This window comes from Mesoplodon densirostris, chromosome 6 (assembly GCF_025265405.1).
Source record: "Mesoplodon densirostris isolate mMesDen1 chromosome 6, mMesDen1 primary haplotype, whole genome shotgun sequence".
In the NCBI taxonomy this organism is placed as follows: domain Eukaryota; kingdom Metazoa; phylum Chordata; class Mammalia; order Artiodactyla; family Ziphiidae; genus Mesoplodon; species Mesoplodon densirostris.
This window is the reverse complement of record NC_082666.1, coordinates 68,334,841-68,353,104: the sequence shown is the minus strand read 5'-3', so window position 1 is coordinate 68,353,104 and position 18,264 is coordinate 68,334,841. Positions and strand designations below refer to the sequence as shown.

General features: G+C 37.6%; 2 protein-coding genes across 10 annotated transcripts in view; one reads left to right on the top strand and one right to left on the bottom strand.

Moving 5' to 3' along the window:
* Nucleotides 1-18,264, bottom strand: part of PTPRD (protein tyrosine phosphatase receptor type D) — a 534,283-nt gene that overhangs the window by 237,823 nt on the left and 278,196 nt on the right. The gene's annotated exons all lie outside the window — the stretch shown is intronic.
* Nucleotides 9,504-9,962, top strand: LOC132492036 (non-histone chromosomal protein HMG-14). The gene has a single exon (XM_060101180.1). It carries the CDS (start codon nucleotides 9,562-9,564, stop codon nucleotides 9,865-9,867), a length of 306 nt encoding a protein of 101 aa, XP_059957163.1. The 5' UTR covers nucleotides 9,504-9,561; the 3' UTR covers nucleotides 9,868-9,962.

Below are 18,264 nucleotides of genomic sequence, written 5' to 3'. Positions count from 1 at the left end.
CTTCTATAAATGTTAATCTTCTCAATTCTAGATACTTCCTAAAGTACATGGGGTGATATCTGCCTCCTGTTGAGCTTTTGCTTGCCATTAGCACAAATCTAATACCTCATATGCAGCAGTACAAACACTGACATCATTTCATTACGTAGAAATATGCTTCCCAAACATAAAACAGTGATTATTTGTTGGCAACATTTTACCTTCTCTACCAAAAACTTGCCTTCCTAATTCCAGAGACCTCTTCTCCCAGACCAAAACACCTCTCATCAATCTAGAGAGTTCATTTTAACCTACTTAAGTGAAATTTTCATCAAGTATCCTCTAACAAGGACTTGGTATCTCCTCGCACCCCAAGAGTTACTATCTCTTTGAGCCTCAAAACTTTCAGGAGAAAGAGCTGTAACAGTATAATTACAGGCAACATGACCAATACTTAGCAGAAGAAAGCCCACCCTACCCAACATTCCCCAAATTCTATCAGGTGGTCAGTTACCCTCCAACCTATTTACAATTATGGACCTGTGGAAATTAATGGTAAAAGCAAAATGCCTATAGTTCTCGCTACAGACAGGCAAAGAGAAGATCTTTATTAACCTCTTCTTTTGAAAAGCTCTCTCTTTAAGGAACATCTCTGGGATAACTTCCTGTAAAAACTGGAAAAAAAAATTGAGCCCTCTAATGATCACACATCTCCTTCTTTACCCACAACCACTGGTAAATCTACAATGCCCTTCATGTGGTGGCAATTCATTTTCAAAGGATAAAAATTAAGAAGAATCACACCTTGCAATTTGGCTTGTTCATTCTTTTTGATTTATTAAAACTGAGCAGTCACATAATATTCTTAAGAGAGACTTTAAAGTTCTCAATGCTTAAAGAAATTCCCTAAAAAAGATCTTACGCATCTTCTCCATCAAAGAAAGTTTATTATTTTTACTTAAGGATGATATTAGTTTGTAAAACAAACGAACAAAAACCAAATGCTACTAATGAGAGACACTGTAAAATTCCTACTTGAATTACAGTTCAAGATGAAAACTGATAAAACAGAATATTCAAATATTTTTATATACATCAGAGTTCCAGATTTGGGTAACTTCCAGATACAGGGAAGATATTTCTATTGTTTCAAAAAAGTATTCCATCAAACATGCTTTTCAGGGAAAAAATAGAAAGAAAAAAAAAGTAATTTACACTTTTTTTCTTCCTTAATTTTACCCTCCTTTCTCTGCCCAAATTGCTAGTCTTCTTCCTCCTTATATCTTGAGATGGATCAGTTTCAAAAACAAATGAAGGGGGCTTCCCTGGTGGCGCAGTGGTTGAGAATCTGCCTGCTAATGCAGGGGACACAGGTTCGAGCCCTGGTCTGGGAGGATCCCACATGCCGCGGAGCACCTAGGCCTGTGAGCCACAACTACTGAGCCTGCGTGTCTGGAGCCTGTGCTCCACAACAAGAGAGGCCGCGATAGTGAGAGGCCGCGCACCACGATGAAGAGTGGCCCCCGCTTGCCACAACTAGAGAAAGCCCTTGCACAGAAATGAAGACGCAACACAGCAAAAATAAATTAATTAATTAATACAGACCAGGCACTCAATAAATGTTATAAAAAAAATGAAGGGCCATCCCAAGTAAATGAGCTTTGATGGTAAATGTTACATGCTTTTGTTAAACTAGTAAATAAAAACAGAAAGAGAGCCTTGCTCTCAATGCCTCACACACACTACACTACACCTTGTTTTCTTGTCTCCATATCACGTCTTGCATTACTTTGTAGAGGTCAGTAAATTTGGTCCTATGATTACATAAAAAATAGTCTCATCTTTTAACGTTGTTACTTTTTAATTCCCCACTGATAATGAATGGTGTTTGAACCTAAAGAGACTGCTTTAAATAAGCAGAAGCCTTTTGTAAAAATCAACCCAGAAGCAAGTACGGTGGATCCTTGAACAACATGGGTTTGAACAGCGTGGGTCCACTTTATATGTGGATTTTTTCAATAAATATGTATATGTACTGCAAATGTATTTTCTCTTCCTTATGATTTTCTTAATACCATTTCTTCGTTCTAGCTTACTTTACTGTAAGAATATAGTATATAATATATATAACATACAAAATGTGTTAATTGACTATTTATTTTATCCATAGGCTTCTGGTCAATAGCCTACTACTAGGCTCTTAATAGTTAAGTTTTGGGGGAGTCAAAAGTTATAAGTGAACTTCTGACTGTGTGAAGGGTCAGTGCCCCTAATCCCCACATAATTCAAGGATCAACTGTATAAGAGGATAAAATAGGTTTGATAATAAAGGCTCAGGAAGCAAGTATTTATCCCTCATGATTAGTTATGATTGCTTTGTACATGTGCTCAGACCTTATGAACCTTACTTTAGAATAAGAAAAGCAGCACAGACAAGGCAAAGGTTTTCAAGAAGTGGCTCTGTGGAACTTTGCAGTAAGGAGCCTTATTTTTGCATATTTTACATACCAGGCTTCTATAGCTGACCTGCTTTGCCAGTCACTGGACAAAATGTCAACTTTTACACACACACCTTTCTTGCACCACAAAGGGCTTCCTTAAAACTAAGTATAAACACCAACTGCAACACTTCCTGCAGGCCAGCTCTTCTTTGTACAATATTCTCTAAATATTCTATGTACTTGAGTCTTTTATTATTCTTTCACCTTACTTTACAAAAATAAGCAAAATGAGCAAAATCAAAGCACAGACACCAATGATAAAAACTTAGGTCAATACAGTTAAAAAAAATAAGATAAAGATGAAAAACATCAGGCCTGCACTAAGAGCAAATCATTGTCTCTAATTAAATGATTTCTAAATGTAATTAAAATATAAAATATGGGGCTTCCCTGGTGGCGCAGTGGTTGAGAGTCAGCCTGCCGATGCAGGGGACACGTGTTCGTGCCCTGGTCCGGGAGGATCCCACATGCCACAGAGCGGCTGGGCCTGTGAGCCATGGCTGCTGAGCTTGCACGTCCGGAGCCTGTGCTCCGCAACAGGAGAGGCCACAACAGTGAGAGGCCCACGTACCGCAAAAAATAAAAAAATAAAATATGATAAAAAGCATTTTAGAAACTTTATAGTATTTTTTAGAAACCCAATATACAGTCTAACTTTGCACACTGGACTACAGGAAATGTTTTCAACAATATATTATACACACACTCCCACTTGCATGTACAATTTAAGATAACAAAGACAGTAACATTATTCCCATCTTGCTCTTTTGCCTTTTGTTTCTGTCATACTACTGACAAATTATAGAGCCATGACTTCAATAAGATGGCCTACCCAAGTAGCTCTGCAATGGAATATCATCTCTGTGTCTGCATATAGTTATTTCTAAAAGGGATCCCCTTGCGATCAGAAAAGCAACTCTGTGAGGTTGAAGCCCCACGGGAGAGGGGAGCTCTTACCACAGTGTTTAGGTGTTGACACCAGGGCAAAGGAACAGAACAGAAGGCCCATGTGCTTCCACCGGGGATCTAGAACCCATTCCTCTGGGTCTTGGATCAGGAATTTTAAACTTGCCTCAGAACAAATAACTCATTTCCTAGCCTCTCAGTATCCTAAGTTGTTAGCTGATTGTGAAGCTTGGACCATCTTGAGTCCTATAGACTGTTATTCATGTTTTGACAACAGTTACAGACAGCTTGCTTTTGTGAGATCCCATGACTTGGTCTTAGACATTTGCCATCCCACGTTAAAATTAAGCCCACTATACTTAAATTTTATTTTTGTTACTAGTGTATGTCTTAAGTTAAAAATACTAGCAAATATTTTCTTTTTTTAATCTTCATTATAGTTACATAAAATGTAAGTCTATGAATAAAATTTAATTAACCAGTATTAAAGAAAATGATGTAAGATTACTAACTTTTAGGGCCACAACGATACCACTCAATTAACTAATATTATAAGAAAATTAACCTTAAAGAGTTAATCTGTATAAAATAAGTGTGTTTTTTCTCCCCACTAGAATATGAACAGTATCAGGATAGGTTCGGCAAATGATTCACAGTGCACCTGACCCTGTGCTTTGCACATGATACCCCGCAAGCATGGTAACGTTGATTAGGACATAGTTAAATGATGGGAAAAGACAAAGAAGAAAGAAGAAATAGTGGCTACCATTTATTGAGCAGTTGTTACATTGTAAATACTGTCCTAGGCCCTTTTCATACATTATTACTTAGTTCTCAGAAAACCCAGGGTGGTAGTTATCTTACATACAAGGGAAAGCAAAAGAAGGAAGGGAAGAGAGAAGAGAAAGAAAGGAATGAAGGAGGAAGTGATATGGCTCAACCCTGCGTTTTTCTGGTGACAAAACAAAGCAGAGAGAATGACTCCTCTGTGGGTCATGGCAGATTCCGTATTAGAAGAAAACCTTCTGACTTGCAGTCCAATGCTCTTTTAGTTTTCAACAGTGATCTTAAAGGTGAATTATTAAAAGAAATTTGGAAAAGTCTAAAAGGCAACTTACTGCTTAGAACCAACAACTGAAATAGGAGAGACAGTGTGGGATCCTGAAAACGTAACCATTGAGTCCAGAGGATGATTATCATAAGAAGACTTGGGTTCAGCATTGCATTCAACAGTGCCTACTAGATAAAAATATAATTGCACACTTGAAATCCCAGTGCACATACAAATGAAACAAAACCTGGTAGGCACATTTTTGCCACCATAATTCTGACAGGAATAGGTAAGAATTTTAGGTGAAAATCTTGAAAGTATATTGTTAGGTTTTGTTTTGTTTTTGTTTTTGTTTTTGTTTTTGCAGTACGCGGGCCTCTCACTGTTGTGGCCTCTCCCATTGCGGAGCACAGGCTCCAGACGCGCAGGCTCAGCGGCCATGGCTCACGGGCCTAGCTGCTCCACGGCACGTGGGATCCTCCTGGACAGGGGCACAAACCCGTGCCCCCTGCATCAGCAGGCGGACCCCCAACCACTGCGCCACCAGGAAAGCCCTATTGTTAGTTTTTAAACAACAGCAATCCATCTGGTTAAATTACAAAATATTCCATAAGGCCGCATTTGTGACAGGAAGATGCACTTTACACTTTAGACTTTTCCACCTCTCAGAAAATAGATTTCTTCCTTTGTCCTTTCAGAACTGTCAAAGAGACACATGCTACCTGATATGCTTTTTCTTTCAGCATCTATTCTCTAGCTATCTACTGTCATTTCTGACAGAACAACAACATTTGGGTATGTAATACAGTAAATCGTTAGGGGGCAAAACACTTTGCCCAGTGAAGTTGTAGCTGAAGTACAATTGCAGTAACATGAATGGATATAATCCTCAGTTGAGTGGTCTCTTTTAAGAACCAGGATGACTGTTCTTATAGCAGAGATCTAGTCCATTAGAATCTCAACGACTGGGAAAGTGGGTTAGGACTGCATAACTTAATAATATATGTGACTGTTATATTGAATAGTGAGACTCTTTATTTGTGAATTGAGATTATTAACAGTAATGGTGATAATAAACACACCATTGCTTCAATAACATGCTATTTGTCATAACACAAACACTTGCAAAATCTTCAACAGATGTGCTCAAAACCAACTTGCAAAACAAATAAACCACCACCTACTGTTAAAGGGTAGTTTGAATATTTCAAAAGCAACAACTTAATAAAGATTAAGGAGTCTAATAAGCTTTCATGTTTCTTTTAACAAAAAAGCTTTCAAGAGTCAATCAGAGATACCAAGGAAGAGAAAAGTCATGCTCAAATGTGCTATGTGAAGTATGGTAATAAATACATGTAAGGGAGGTGGATTTTTAGTATTAATAACAAATTCTGTTTTCTCACCAATGACTGCCCGTGAGGCACATTCTTAAGTCGACTTGTGTGGCTACGGCTATTTGTCAAAACTTGCTTCATCATTTATAGTCTCAGAGTTCTTTTCCTTTTAGCTCAGTGTTGTGACGGGATCAATACAAATCTGCTCTTAAAATATCTGTCTCTGACCTGTGTTTGTTTTAAGCTGCATCATTCATAATGGTGATGGATAGGTTATGCTATTCCTCTTTGCCTGCACAAAGCACCACAGCATAAAAAGTGCATATATTTTATGCCCAAGGTCAGGAGAAAATTAATGGATAAAGAGCTAGATAAAAATGGCGTTCAAGCTGAATGGTTTGAGTATGCTCTACAGACCAGGCAGGCAGTACAAAGCCCATTACACTTAAACACTCTTGAAGCATTTCAGAAGTAGAATCGTTTCCACAGGCTAACACATACAAGCACCAAGCTCTCTCATAAAAGCACCGAGCTGCCACAGAGAGCCCACAGGAATGCACAAAGCGCTCCTTTTCCTGGGTTCCCGTGGCATACTCCATCTATCAATTTTTACCTTGAGCAATAAGCCCATTTGTGTTTATCGCTAGAGTTGAACAAGTTACGCTTTCTTGTCATTAGTAAACTTCTCTTTTAAAGGCTTTCCTACTAATACTCTCTACTGTTCCTCTCCAACTTTGCCTGGCGAATACACAAGAGTGGTAGGTCTCAGTGAAGGGGCAGTGTTAGCCGGTTCCAACAAGAGCAAAGCTTTATAGGGAACAGTTACACTCTACTTTCTAGAATATTCCACTGCAGACATCTAAATGGCAGCAAACTAAGCAGGAATTAAGGGGGGAAAAGCTGAGAATTCTAAAATCTGGCATGAAGGACATCATAAGAATCATCCATGAGGACGATTACAGCTTATAGTATCTATACATAAACATATCAAAAAAAAAAGCGTTTTGCAGAGCGAAGCAACTCAAAACCAGTGGTTTTCTTCACATACCTTGCTGAGGAGAAGGGTATCGCCTTTCTGATGGAATAACAATTAAGCAAAGTCATGGTGGAATTTATTTTTTAAATCTCAGTTTTAGATTTAGAAAACCAGTGTGTGATAACAGATAGTGAATTTTTCCCCCTTTTGTTGGCTTTGTTTTGTTTTAAGGGAAACTCATAGTAACAGCTGTGATTCGCCCCTACAGTAAAGTCTGTGGAACTGTATAAATAAACTGCTTCTGGAAGCTGAGGAAATTGCCCATTATCTCCCAGAGCATGCTCTGATAAGAGTCTATCAACAAAAAGCTAAAACTCATCCCGAGCATCTAGAGAGGAGTTTCTGGTGACAGCTCTTGGTTATGGTCTCTTTCAGGCTGATTATGTGGCACCAGAAAATTATGTGAAAAAGCTAAAGTTAGAAAAGAACTAAAGTTGGTGGAAACAAAAATAACGTGTTCAGTGGTGATACAGAAATTAAACCCCAAAGTCAACAACTCTGACATTGCAATGCAAAATGCTTTTTTTCCACATAATTTATAAACAGATACGAGTAGTATTCTGTGAATTCTCTTACTAAATATAATAGGCAAGTTCTGGATGTCAGTAACACTGGATTAAACTCTTCAGTTAGCCACAAATCAGGTGTGGCTTTGACCCAGAATTTAATTTTACAAATAAAGAAACTGAAGCAAAAAGATTAAGAGTCAGGAGAGAATCTTTCAGAGCGCCTCCACCCTAACAAAAAGCATAACCAAACCCTCCCCCAAATCTTCTATGATGTTCTCTTAACACAAAAAGTCCTGGGTTTATGATCTGAGGAGAGAGGTGTTTACTTGTTGATTGTTTGCTTGTTAATAGCATTGCAGAAATAAGACTTTCTGCCCTGCATCCACAGGGCAGTCACATACATGAAATGGCTTCAGGGAAATTCCTCATTTAGGGAAAAAGCAGTTATGAGGAATTTGCAAGGACTATAAAAATATTTTAAAATGGTAATCAAAGGCTGAAATGAAGAATAATGGTCTAAAGCTACAAAGAGAAGAAATTATGATTAAACATCATAAAAAATTCTGCAAGGGGAGTTAATAGAATAACTGCTCAGAGAGATAACTTGAGTCATCTTCGTCAGAGGCATTCAGAAATAGATTAGATAACAACCTAGTAGGAAGTCTAGAGAAGCCCCTTCTGAATTACATGTGTACTGCCTGGCTTGAACAAAATATGTAAAGGACAATATAGTAACATTCCCACCATCAAGAGAATGAAGAAAAAGTTCAATTTCTGGGGTTTTAGGAGATTGGGGAGACCCCGAATCATCTCATACAAAGCTACAGGCCCTCTACAAAAGTCAGTTCATTCTGGGTTCATGGCAATTAGCCAGATAAATCCCATTAATAATAAAAATGGCTTAAAGCTAGACTGAATGCATTTTTTTCTCAATTCAGAATAGATGGAGCCATCTTTTCTTGACTATTAACCATATCTCTAACCTTCATGAAAATTGCCTTTGTTTTACTTTCTCTACCTGTAACACGGAAACGATAAAAGCTCTTCTCTTTCCTTAAAAAATACTGCATAATTTGTATCACATAAGTAAAAAGCATTAGTAGGAGTATTTATGAAACATTGCTACTAATTCTGCACTTTTCACTTATGCAAAACATTTTGTAACTACTGTTCAATATTATGACTACAATATGAATGAGGTTAATATTTACATTTTGTTTGCATTTCAATTCCAGTAGAATGATTTTAGAATTCATGCGTGCATAAACTTAGCAGAAAATAATCTCTCTAATGAATATTTTACATTTCATTTAGGGACTAGTGCGGTAATACTGAGATACTGCTGAGGACAAGCTATACCATCTACCTTTTAGTCTTTCTGATTGAAACCTGTCTCAGCTGATCTCAAGAGAGGACTAGAAGAAAGCAGTGGTCACTTCATAAAATCGCCAAAATCATCCTGATCAAAATATTAATAATTGGTAGTAGCCTACAATAAAAAAAGCTCCATTGGCATTGTCAATCAAGAAGCACACATTTCTCAGGAAGTGTCGCTTTCAGGTAATCAATTTGGACATTATCTACTATTACAGCTGTTAAAATATTGACCTCCCTCCTCCAATAGATTTATCTGGACACATTAATTCATGACGACAGTATTCAGAGGACCCTAAAAACTGCTTTAACAGTTTCAATAATGAATAATGAATTAAATAATTATCAAAGGACATCAAATAATAAAATGTCCATTAAAGCGTTATAATCTTGGCAGTTTGAAAGCACCAAGGGAACACTCAATTTATTAGGTATTTTTACATAGCAAAAGGAAGGCTAATATCTGAGAGAAGAAATATCTTTCTTAAACTTTCCAGATATTTTGTTATTACTCTTAGAGCTCAAGGCACAATTTCCTGTGGGTTCTTTTCATTTTTCACCACTCAGTGAAATGAATATCCATTTTCACCAGACTTCCATTCTTCCCCCAGAGCTATTAAAACTCAATTGCTCAATTAATTGCCAATCTCATTTAAATGACTCACTGCTGAACTCCAAACAACTTCATATAAAATAAAGGGATATGCTGACTTTTCATAAGTAGTTACAACTTTAAAAATAAAATTTAAAAAAATGAATGTGCAGCTCGGGCGGCGGGAGGAGCGGTAGCGGCCAGGCAGCCCAGCTTCGTGAAGGCTCTCGGAGCGCCGTGGCCCGCAGGCACCCGGCACGCGCCCGCCCCACCGCCACGATGCCCAAGAGGAAGGTCAGCTCCGCCGAGGGGGCGGCGAAGGAGGAGCCCAAGAGGAGATCGGCGAGGTTGTCAGCTAAACCGGCTCCTGCAAAAGTGGAAACAAAGCCAAAAAAGGCGGCAGGAAAGGATAAATCTTCCGACAAAAAAGTGCAAACAAAAGGGAAAAGGGGAGCAAAGGGAAAACAGGCTGAAGTGGCTAACCAAGAGACTAAAGAAGACTTACCTGCAGAAAATGGAGAAACTAAAAATGAGGAGAGCACAGCTTCTGATGAAGCAGGAGAGAAAGAAGCCAAGTCTGATTAATATCACACACCTGGTCCTATCAGTGGTCCCTGTCTCCCTTCTTGTACAATCCAGAGGAATATTTTTATCAACTATTTTGTAAATGCAAGTTTTTTAGTAGCTCTAGAAACATTTTTAAAAAGGAAGGAATCCCACCTCATCCCATTTTTTAAGTGTAAATGCTTTTTTTTAAGAGGTGAAATCATTTGCTGGTTGTTTATTTTTTGGTACAACCAGAAAATAGTGGGATATCGAATATGGGAGGCTTTGGTTGTCTTGGGTGCCAGCTTAACATTCCACAGACGGAGGGTAGCTTTTATATCCTGTAATACAAAGCATACTTAATGGCAGTTCGGAGTCAGCTGTGCATTTAATGTCTTAAACACTTTAAATTACTTCTCTTCCCACGTTGTTTTTGGTAGAATTGTTTCCTAAAGCAAACCACTCACCCCTTGATCTTGGCTCTCCTGGGCAGAATTTTGTGCACTCTGTAACATCTTTGGTCGTGGTAGTCCAGTTCTTCTAGTAACTGTTAATGTGCTGTGAACAACTGACAATTTGAGTATGTAGTGTATATGATATTAAATTGTGAATTAGTGGGACTTACGATGTAACAGCATATCAATATTTGAAGATATTGGTACTTGATATCCTGTGAAGGAAAATCTGCCCCCAAATTTTAAGCTGGAAAGTCACTGGAATAACTGTTGAGAAAAGAATCACAACTACATGATTTTTTTAGGTTTTTGGTACGTATGTTGAGATTTGTGTACAAATTGAAATGTCTGTGTACTGATCCTCAAAACAACCAATAAAATCTCAATTATGAAAGAAAAAAAAATGAATGTGCATGTCCAAGAGAGGAAGGACCTTTATTAATTAGAAAATCAATATTATATAAATAAAGTAAAAGAGAATTAATTCAGCAATGGCCATAAAGTCATGGGGATAATCTGGTCATCTATTTTATTAAAGTGATGCAATCAGATCACACATCAGATATAACAATGGTTACTGTACTCTGAGAATACCTGTTCCATCGTTCAGATCGTAAACAGGTAGAAAATCTCTAACTCTGAACTTAATAAGGTGAAGTTTTAAAGTCTGTGTTTACACTATAGGTCTCATTTACCAAGAGTGAGCTAGATTTTTTCTGACGGTAACTCAGATTGCACATGTACGTGAGAAAGAATGAAAGAATATGATTATATATTTGCATATGTCAAGCAAGGCCTGACTAAATTTAGTTCACAGGATCAGCAAACTCAATTGTGACATACTCCTATACTTTCTCCTCACTCCCTAACACCTTGCCTCAAAGTTTCATAGAAAAAGCAGTGATTTAATTCTAAGAGCATAGCAAATTCATTAAATAGTTCTATATTGACCAACCAACATGCACATTCATGTTATACTGGTGAACTCCTTTGGTCTGCTGTTCTCTCTTAATTCTTTAAAATAAATTGCAGGTCAATAAGCATCACTTAGGCCTCTGTCCTTTTCCGCACCCTAGCTGCCTTTATCAGACGATAACAATCTGGACTGATGTCTCTAAAAATGTTGCTGCAGAGAAAACAATCTGCTTATTTTGTGAGCAGCGAAGAAGTGTTTAAGCCCACGAAATTTCCATGAAGACGTAAGAAAAATGAGTAAGCATACCTTTTGCTCAAGAATAATTTAGAAAGGGAAAAAGTAACTGCCCAGGTTTTCAAAAGGTGTTTAAGTTGCAAAAACAAATAGAAAATGGTTGCAATAAATGTAGTGATTCTAAGTTGTACTTTCACTAAAATTTATTAACTACAGTGGCCCTTGAACAATGTGGGGATTAGGGGCACTGATCCTCTGCACAGTCGAGAATCCATGAATAACTTATAGTCACCCCTCTATATATATGATTCCTCTGTATCCACGTAACCACTGCTCCCTGGATCCTGTATTATTGTACTAACATGCTCTAAGCACTGTGCTAGGTACTAAGGAAGCAAAGACCAGCTAGGGATGGTTCCTCACAAGGCTGAGCTCTGGGTGTAGTTCTGCTAAACAGGAAAAGTGCTGCAGAGATTTTAGAAGAGAAATGATTTGTGTCAGTTTATATTTACAAATGAGATATCCCCAATAGCCTTTTAATCTCCCAATGTTGTAATAGATAGTATTTAGCATGCATGCAGCTTGGAGAATAATGTTTGCACAAACTAGTTATCTATCCTTCTAACACCAATCCTGAAATGTTGGAAGATTACTGAAGGTTCTTAAAATTTCCTCTTAAATATTAATGTGCATACTTTTCAACCAATTGTTGGCACATAATACCTGCAGCAATTCTTGATTCTATCATGTTTGTAAACTGTAATGTCAGTATCTATAATAACTATAAACACATGATATTAAGTTTTGTTACAGTGCCACTTCCAACTTACTAGAATAATTCTGCATTTCAAGCAGTCTTCAGAAATAGACTCATACTGATATTTGCATGGGGAAATGATGGTGGCTTTATGGTCATGATTTCAAACTTTAATAATTATCTATTATACTTTATGTCCTTTTTGATGTTTTCTAAAATTTCACATTCTAGATGTTTCCTAATTTTGTAAAGTCAAAATAAACAGAGTTTCCATAGATTGAGGCCATAATAATTAAATTAGGGTTATGTGTGATTCTGTTTTTGTGTCTAGGTAACTAGATACAAGTATAGGAATATTTTGGTGTTAGATAAATATCCATAGCAAGGCTAATACAGCAACAAAATGATCCATATTTTCACATCCATGTTTCTTTCCTGAGCATCTCTGATTGCACGTTTCACAGACAGAGAGAAACTCAAAAGAAATTATTCCCCACCACCAAATCTCTACAAATATATGCTATTCTTTGAAGGCCCAATCTCAGTATATGCCACTCCATCAAACCAGTAAGCCAACCTAAAAAGTACCTTCAGTGACTATTTTTCCTTAGTGGCCATATCCAGTTGCTGTTGATGCTACCTTTTGAGTTACCCCATCTCTCCTCTTCATCCCCATTGTTACTAGAGTAGCCTAAACCCTCATCATTTACTGTCTATTTTAACTTCAGTACTGAACTCATCCCATCCATTTTCCCTCCACACTGTAGTGAGGGCCATCTTTCAAAACTGCAAGTATTTCACTAGGGTTTTCCCAGTTTGAATCATTTTCCTTCAAAGGTTAATCCCCAACCTCTCTTACTTTCCTTTTTCCACTTTCCCCAACATGACTTGAATTCCAGAATACCAGCTACTTTAGAGCTCTGTGAATACACCACATTGCTTTAGTGTATGTCATTCTCTCTGCCAGGAGTACCTTTAATTCTTGTCTGCATAGAGAACTCCAAAGGATCCTTCATATCTTAGCTTAAGTGTTATTTCCTCTTAAAAGCTTCCTTAACTTCGTATTGATAAATAGATTGAGGATCTCCTGTCTACATTCTGGAAGCACCTTCAAAATATCTTTGTCATTCTACTTATTAATGCACTCAACTGCAGTGGTTGTAAAAGATGGTCCCAGAGCAGCCACCTTAGCATCACCGGGAACTGTATTAGAAATGCAAACTCTTGGGCCCCACCCCAGGTCTACTGAATTAGAAAGTAGAGATAGAACTCAGCAATCTATGGTTTAACAAGCCTTCCAGGCGATTCTGATGCATACTTATGTTTGAGAATTCCTGTTCTATTGAAATCACGTGTTTCCATATCATCTCTACACCTAATTGAGATTACCTTGATGGTTTTCATCTTCCCTCCTTTCCTGTGAATACACAATACGCATCTGTTGAATACAGGAGCAAATAAACTGATAATTAAGTTTGGGATTTTCTAATTAATTTAGTGGTACTTTATACAGAGTCTTAACACATCAAAGGGCTGCATATAGGGTACTCACTTGAAATCTGAAGGCGATCAATGTTAAAACAATGGTATACACAAAGCATTGGCAGAAGTTATCCCATGACACATGTGCCATTAAAAATGAATAAGAACATATGAAGTTCTTCCTATGTAACACCACAAGATCATTATGAGATGAGAAGTTGCTAGGAGTGAAGGACCTCTTATAAGTCATGTCCCTAAACAATCAACTGAGGATACTGTTGCTCAGAGGCTACTCAACACCTCTATATAATTTGTGTTTATTAAATATAGTTACCATTTGGCTTCTTAGAACTTTATATCTAATATTAAAAGCTATAATTATTATTTGATTACTAATTCAATCCAATAGTTGCAAGCACACCAAACAACACTCTCAGAAAGTCTCCCTAGGTTGCCAACACAACAAATGCGCTAGTTATTAGTTAAGAATTGCAGAGACCTGGGCCTCCCTGGTGGCGCAGTGGTTAAGAGTCCGCCTGCCGATGCAGGGGATACGGGTTCGTGCCCCGGTCTGGGAGGATCCCATATGCCGCGGAGCGGCTGGGCCCGTGAGCCATGGCCGCTGGGCCTGCGCATCCGGAGCCTGTGCTCCGCAAGGGGAGAGGCCACAACAGTGAGAGGCCCGCATATCGCAAAAAGAAAAAAAAAAAAAAAAAAAAAGAATTGCAGAGACCTTGGTTATCAACTATGGTATAGATGTGGGCTGGAGAGTGGAAAGACTGCAATTCTGTGCCTGAGCAGTGTTAATCAGGATCTTACCACATTGGCTAAAATATTTCAACTTCTATTTCCAGATGTCGAAGTGTTTGAAATCAGGACTGGGTGTTACACTCTGTGCTCTATTTTCTATCCCCAAGTGCCATTTACAATGTCTTTGCACATGGTAATTATTTAATAAAATACTGAGTTAAACAGAATTACCATGTAATTCTTCTCCACTAAATATTTTGAGTAAAAGGGCAAGAATTACTTTCAAATAATATGGTATTAGTCCTTATAAAATCAGTTTCTCCCAGGTAATATCTTCTGCTTGTACTGTGTTGTAGTACTTTCTGCTGTGGATCTCAACTTATAAACTTATTAAACTGGATTTGTAAATATTTTGCAAGTGCTTTAGAATAAAGATGATACATTTGTCACCTCTGCATGTCCAGCACCGACACTGTTTTTAGAAGTTGCACAATAAATGCTTGTGGAAGGGAAGAAAGAAGGAAAAAAGAATGCAGTAAGAACTTCCAATGAACTTAACTATAGAGAGTATTTCATACAACACATGTTTGACTTCCCAAGGACCGAGTCATGCTATGTGAAAAAAACCTTCACTTGCTGACTTTGAGGTTGTTTAGATCTCAGTGAGATGTAGATCTTACTTTTAACATGGATTAAAACAAAGGGAGGCATTACAGGGTAGTGACATTTTTCTCTCTTTTTAATTTTATCTGTGAACTATATAATAGGAAAAAATGAAGTCAATTTGCCCAAAAAGTATCTAATTCTAGTTAATACTCAATAAATAATTGTTAAGTGAATTGATTAATATAAAGAATCAGTAACACTTTCAACAGCATACAAAATACTATCTATAATGAATTTGATATATTTATTTTGATATATTTGTTGATAATTGAAATTTATATATTTGGACTTATGTATATATTCTCTAGTGACAAGGAAATAAGTATATACAACACTATTAGATAAAATGTCATTTTCTCTTAAAATATTAGGGTGCTATTTAAAATTAAAGGTTTAAATTGAGAAATAATTTAATTACTGAAATAAAGTTTTGCTTAGAACTACAGAAACAGATTTTCCAGAGCTCTCCTTGTCAGTTGACAGAATTCAGTTCATAGATGGTTTCACTCAACACAGCAGCACTCAAGTATCATTCAAGAGTTAATTCACTTTAAAAATGGGCAATTCAGCTCTTTCTCAAGAGCTTCTGAAAGTGGCCACACTATTTAAAATTCTTAAACAACATAATTGTGGAACTGCATTTTATTGGTATTATGCTATTATAAATTTTAAGAAATATCATATGCTTATGCTATTTGTACCAGGAAGAAAAAAGAGCAAATACAAAGTCAAATCTTTGCAAAACATAGTAATTCGCTACCCCTTTTTGTCCCCTGAAAATACAAGACAGTCCTATGTTGCAATAGTTCTAAAGTATTCAACAAACAGAAATGAACTTGAACCCATGATAAGATGGCATATTATGTGCCAGCATAACAAGAAATATTAGAAAAATATTGGTTCTACAGGACCCAAGTTCTCATCCAAGATGTCACTTTGTATGGGTAGATCACAGAGTTTAGATGTCCTAAATATCTTATAATCTGTGAGGAAACTGATTTCAAAATTCAATTAACAATAATCTGAATAATAAACCACGGCAAGGAAACAACAGCAAAAGGGATACTGCTATGATATAATACCTTGTAAAATAATTTGAGAGACAGAACAGCATTTCTTTTAAAATGCAGAGGTGTTGCTTAACTAAAGCTTCTAAATGATTACCCATTTTAACTTTTCCATGGATTATTCTTTATGAATCACAAGAATATAATATATTCTTTAAAATATATTTTTATAATGTAAAATATGAAAATATTTTTTAAAAAAAGAAAGGTAATAGAAGTAATATGCACAAAATTTCAAAGCTGGAATTTTGCTAAATATATGTCCCATATCAGACAAAGATTCTTTGTGTCAAGATATGCCCAACAAATAAGTGGCAACAGGGATTATTCATTCACTCCACATTCATTCATTCATACTGACATTTGTTGATCACATGTTCATGCCAACCATTTTAATAAGTATTAGGCAACAAAAGGCCAAGATACCCAATATACCAGCCATAAAGAACTGAAATTCTGGAGGAACAGAGGAAAACATATATAGTTTCAGACTGAAATACATTAATGGAATATAAGTTATTTTTATAAAGGTATTATCAGAACAAAGTAGGGTATTGACCATATCTTCTAAAGGCAACAGGAACAGTTTTAAAAAGAGGCTTCGAAGACTTGGGTGGTGATAAACAGGAAAGATTTACCAGATGGTGAAGGGAAGATGAGGAAATAAAGTGGAAGGAATTCCATGTGTACATACACATTGGGAGAAACAGAGGATATTTAGTGGGACTAGACAGCATTCATGATGGGAAAAACTGTTGGTGGGTGGGTGGGAGCCCAGAGGCCGTGCTAAACACTTTGTTCCTCATCCGACTGGTAAATCATGAGAGGTGTGTAAACAAGGCAGTGACATGATCAGATTTCACTCCTGTGTGGTAGTCATGAACATGTAGCAGTGTTTGAGGGAGTTAAAGTGCTCTTAAGCCATTCCACAAATGTGCAAAAAGAAAGTCACTGTAAAGGTGGAAATACATATTAAAAACAAATGTGTCCTGATAATGGCAGGTATTAAGACAGAATATGCCAAATTTACCAAATATTTATGGTAAAAGTGTTATCGGTAGCAGTAGATATGAGAAAAGAGAACACAGGCTTGCCTTTGGAAAAACAAAAGAATAAGATAATATGCAAAGAAAGCAATAAGCACTGGAGTTGAGATAACTGAAAAATGAAGACAGATTTGAAGTAATACATGACTTTAAAACACTGAAGCAATAATAAGAAAATAGCTTATAACACAACAGCACAATCACCTGAACTAATAGACGTGAAAACTAACATGATGATACAGATTAAGTTTCTCTTGTACAATACTGAGGCAAGGTATTCTTTAGTTTTAAATGTTACGCTGCTGGAGAGGGACCAAGATGGCGGAGGAGAAGGAAGTGTTTTCACTCCCTCTTGCGAAAACACCAGAATCACAATTAGCTGCTGGACAATCATCGACAGGAAGACACTGAAACTCACCAAAAAAGATACCCCACATCCAAAGACAAAGGAGAAGCCACAATGAGACAGTAGGAGGCGGGCACAATCACAGTAAAATCAAATCCCATAACTGGTGGGTGGGTGACTCACAGACTGGAGAATACTTATACCACAGAAGTCCACCCACTGGAGTGAAGGTTCTGAGCCCCACATCAGGCTTCCCAACCTGGGGGTCCAGCGATGGGAGGAGGAATTTGTGGAGAATCAGACTTTGAAGCATACTGGGAATTGATTGCAGGACTTCGACAGGACTGGGGAAAACACAGACTCCACTCTTGGAGGGCACACACAAAGTAGTGTGTGCAACAGGACTCAAGGGAAGGAGCAGTGACCCCAGGGGAGACTGAACCAGACCTACCTGCTAGTGTTGGAGGGTCTCCTGCAGAGGCGGGGGGGTGGCTGTGGCTCACTGTGGGGACAAAGACACTGGCAGCAGAAGTTCTGGGAAGTACTCCCTGGAGTGAGCCCTCCAAGAGTCTGCCATTAGTCCCAGCAAAGAGCCCAGGTAGGCTCCAGTTTTGGGTTGCCTCAGGCCAAACAACCAGCAGGGAGGGAACCCAGCCCAACTCATCAGCAGTCAAGGTGATTGAAGTTTTACTGAGCCCTGCCCACCAGAGCAACAAT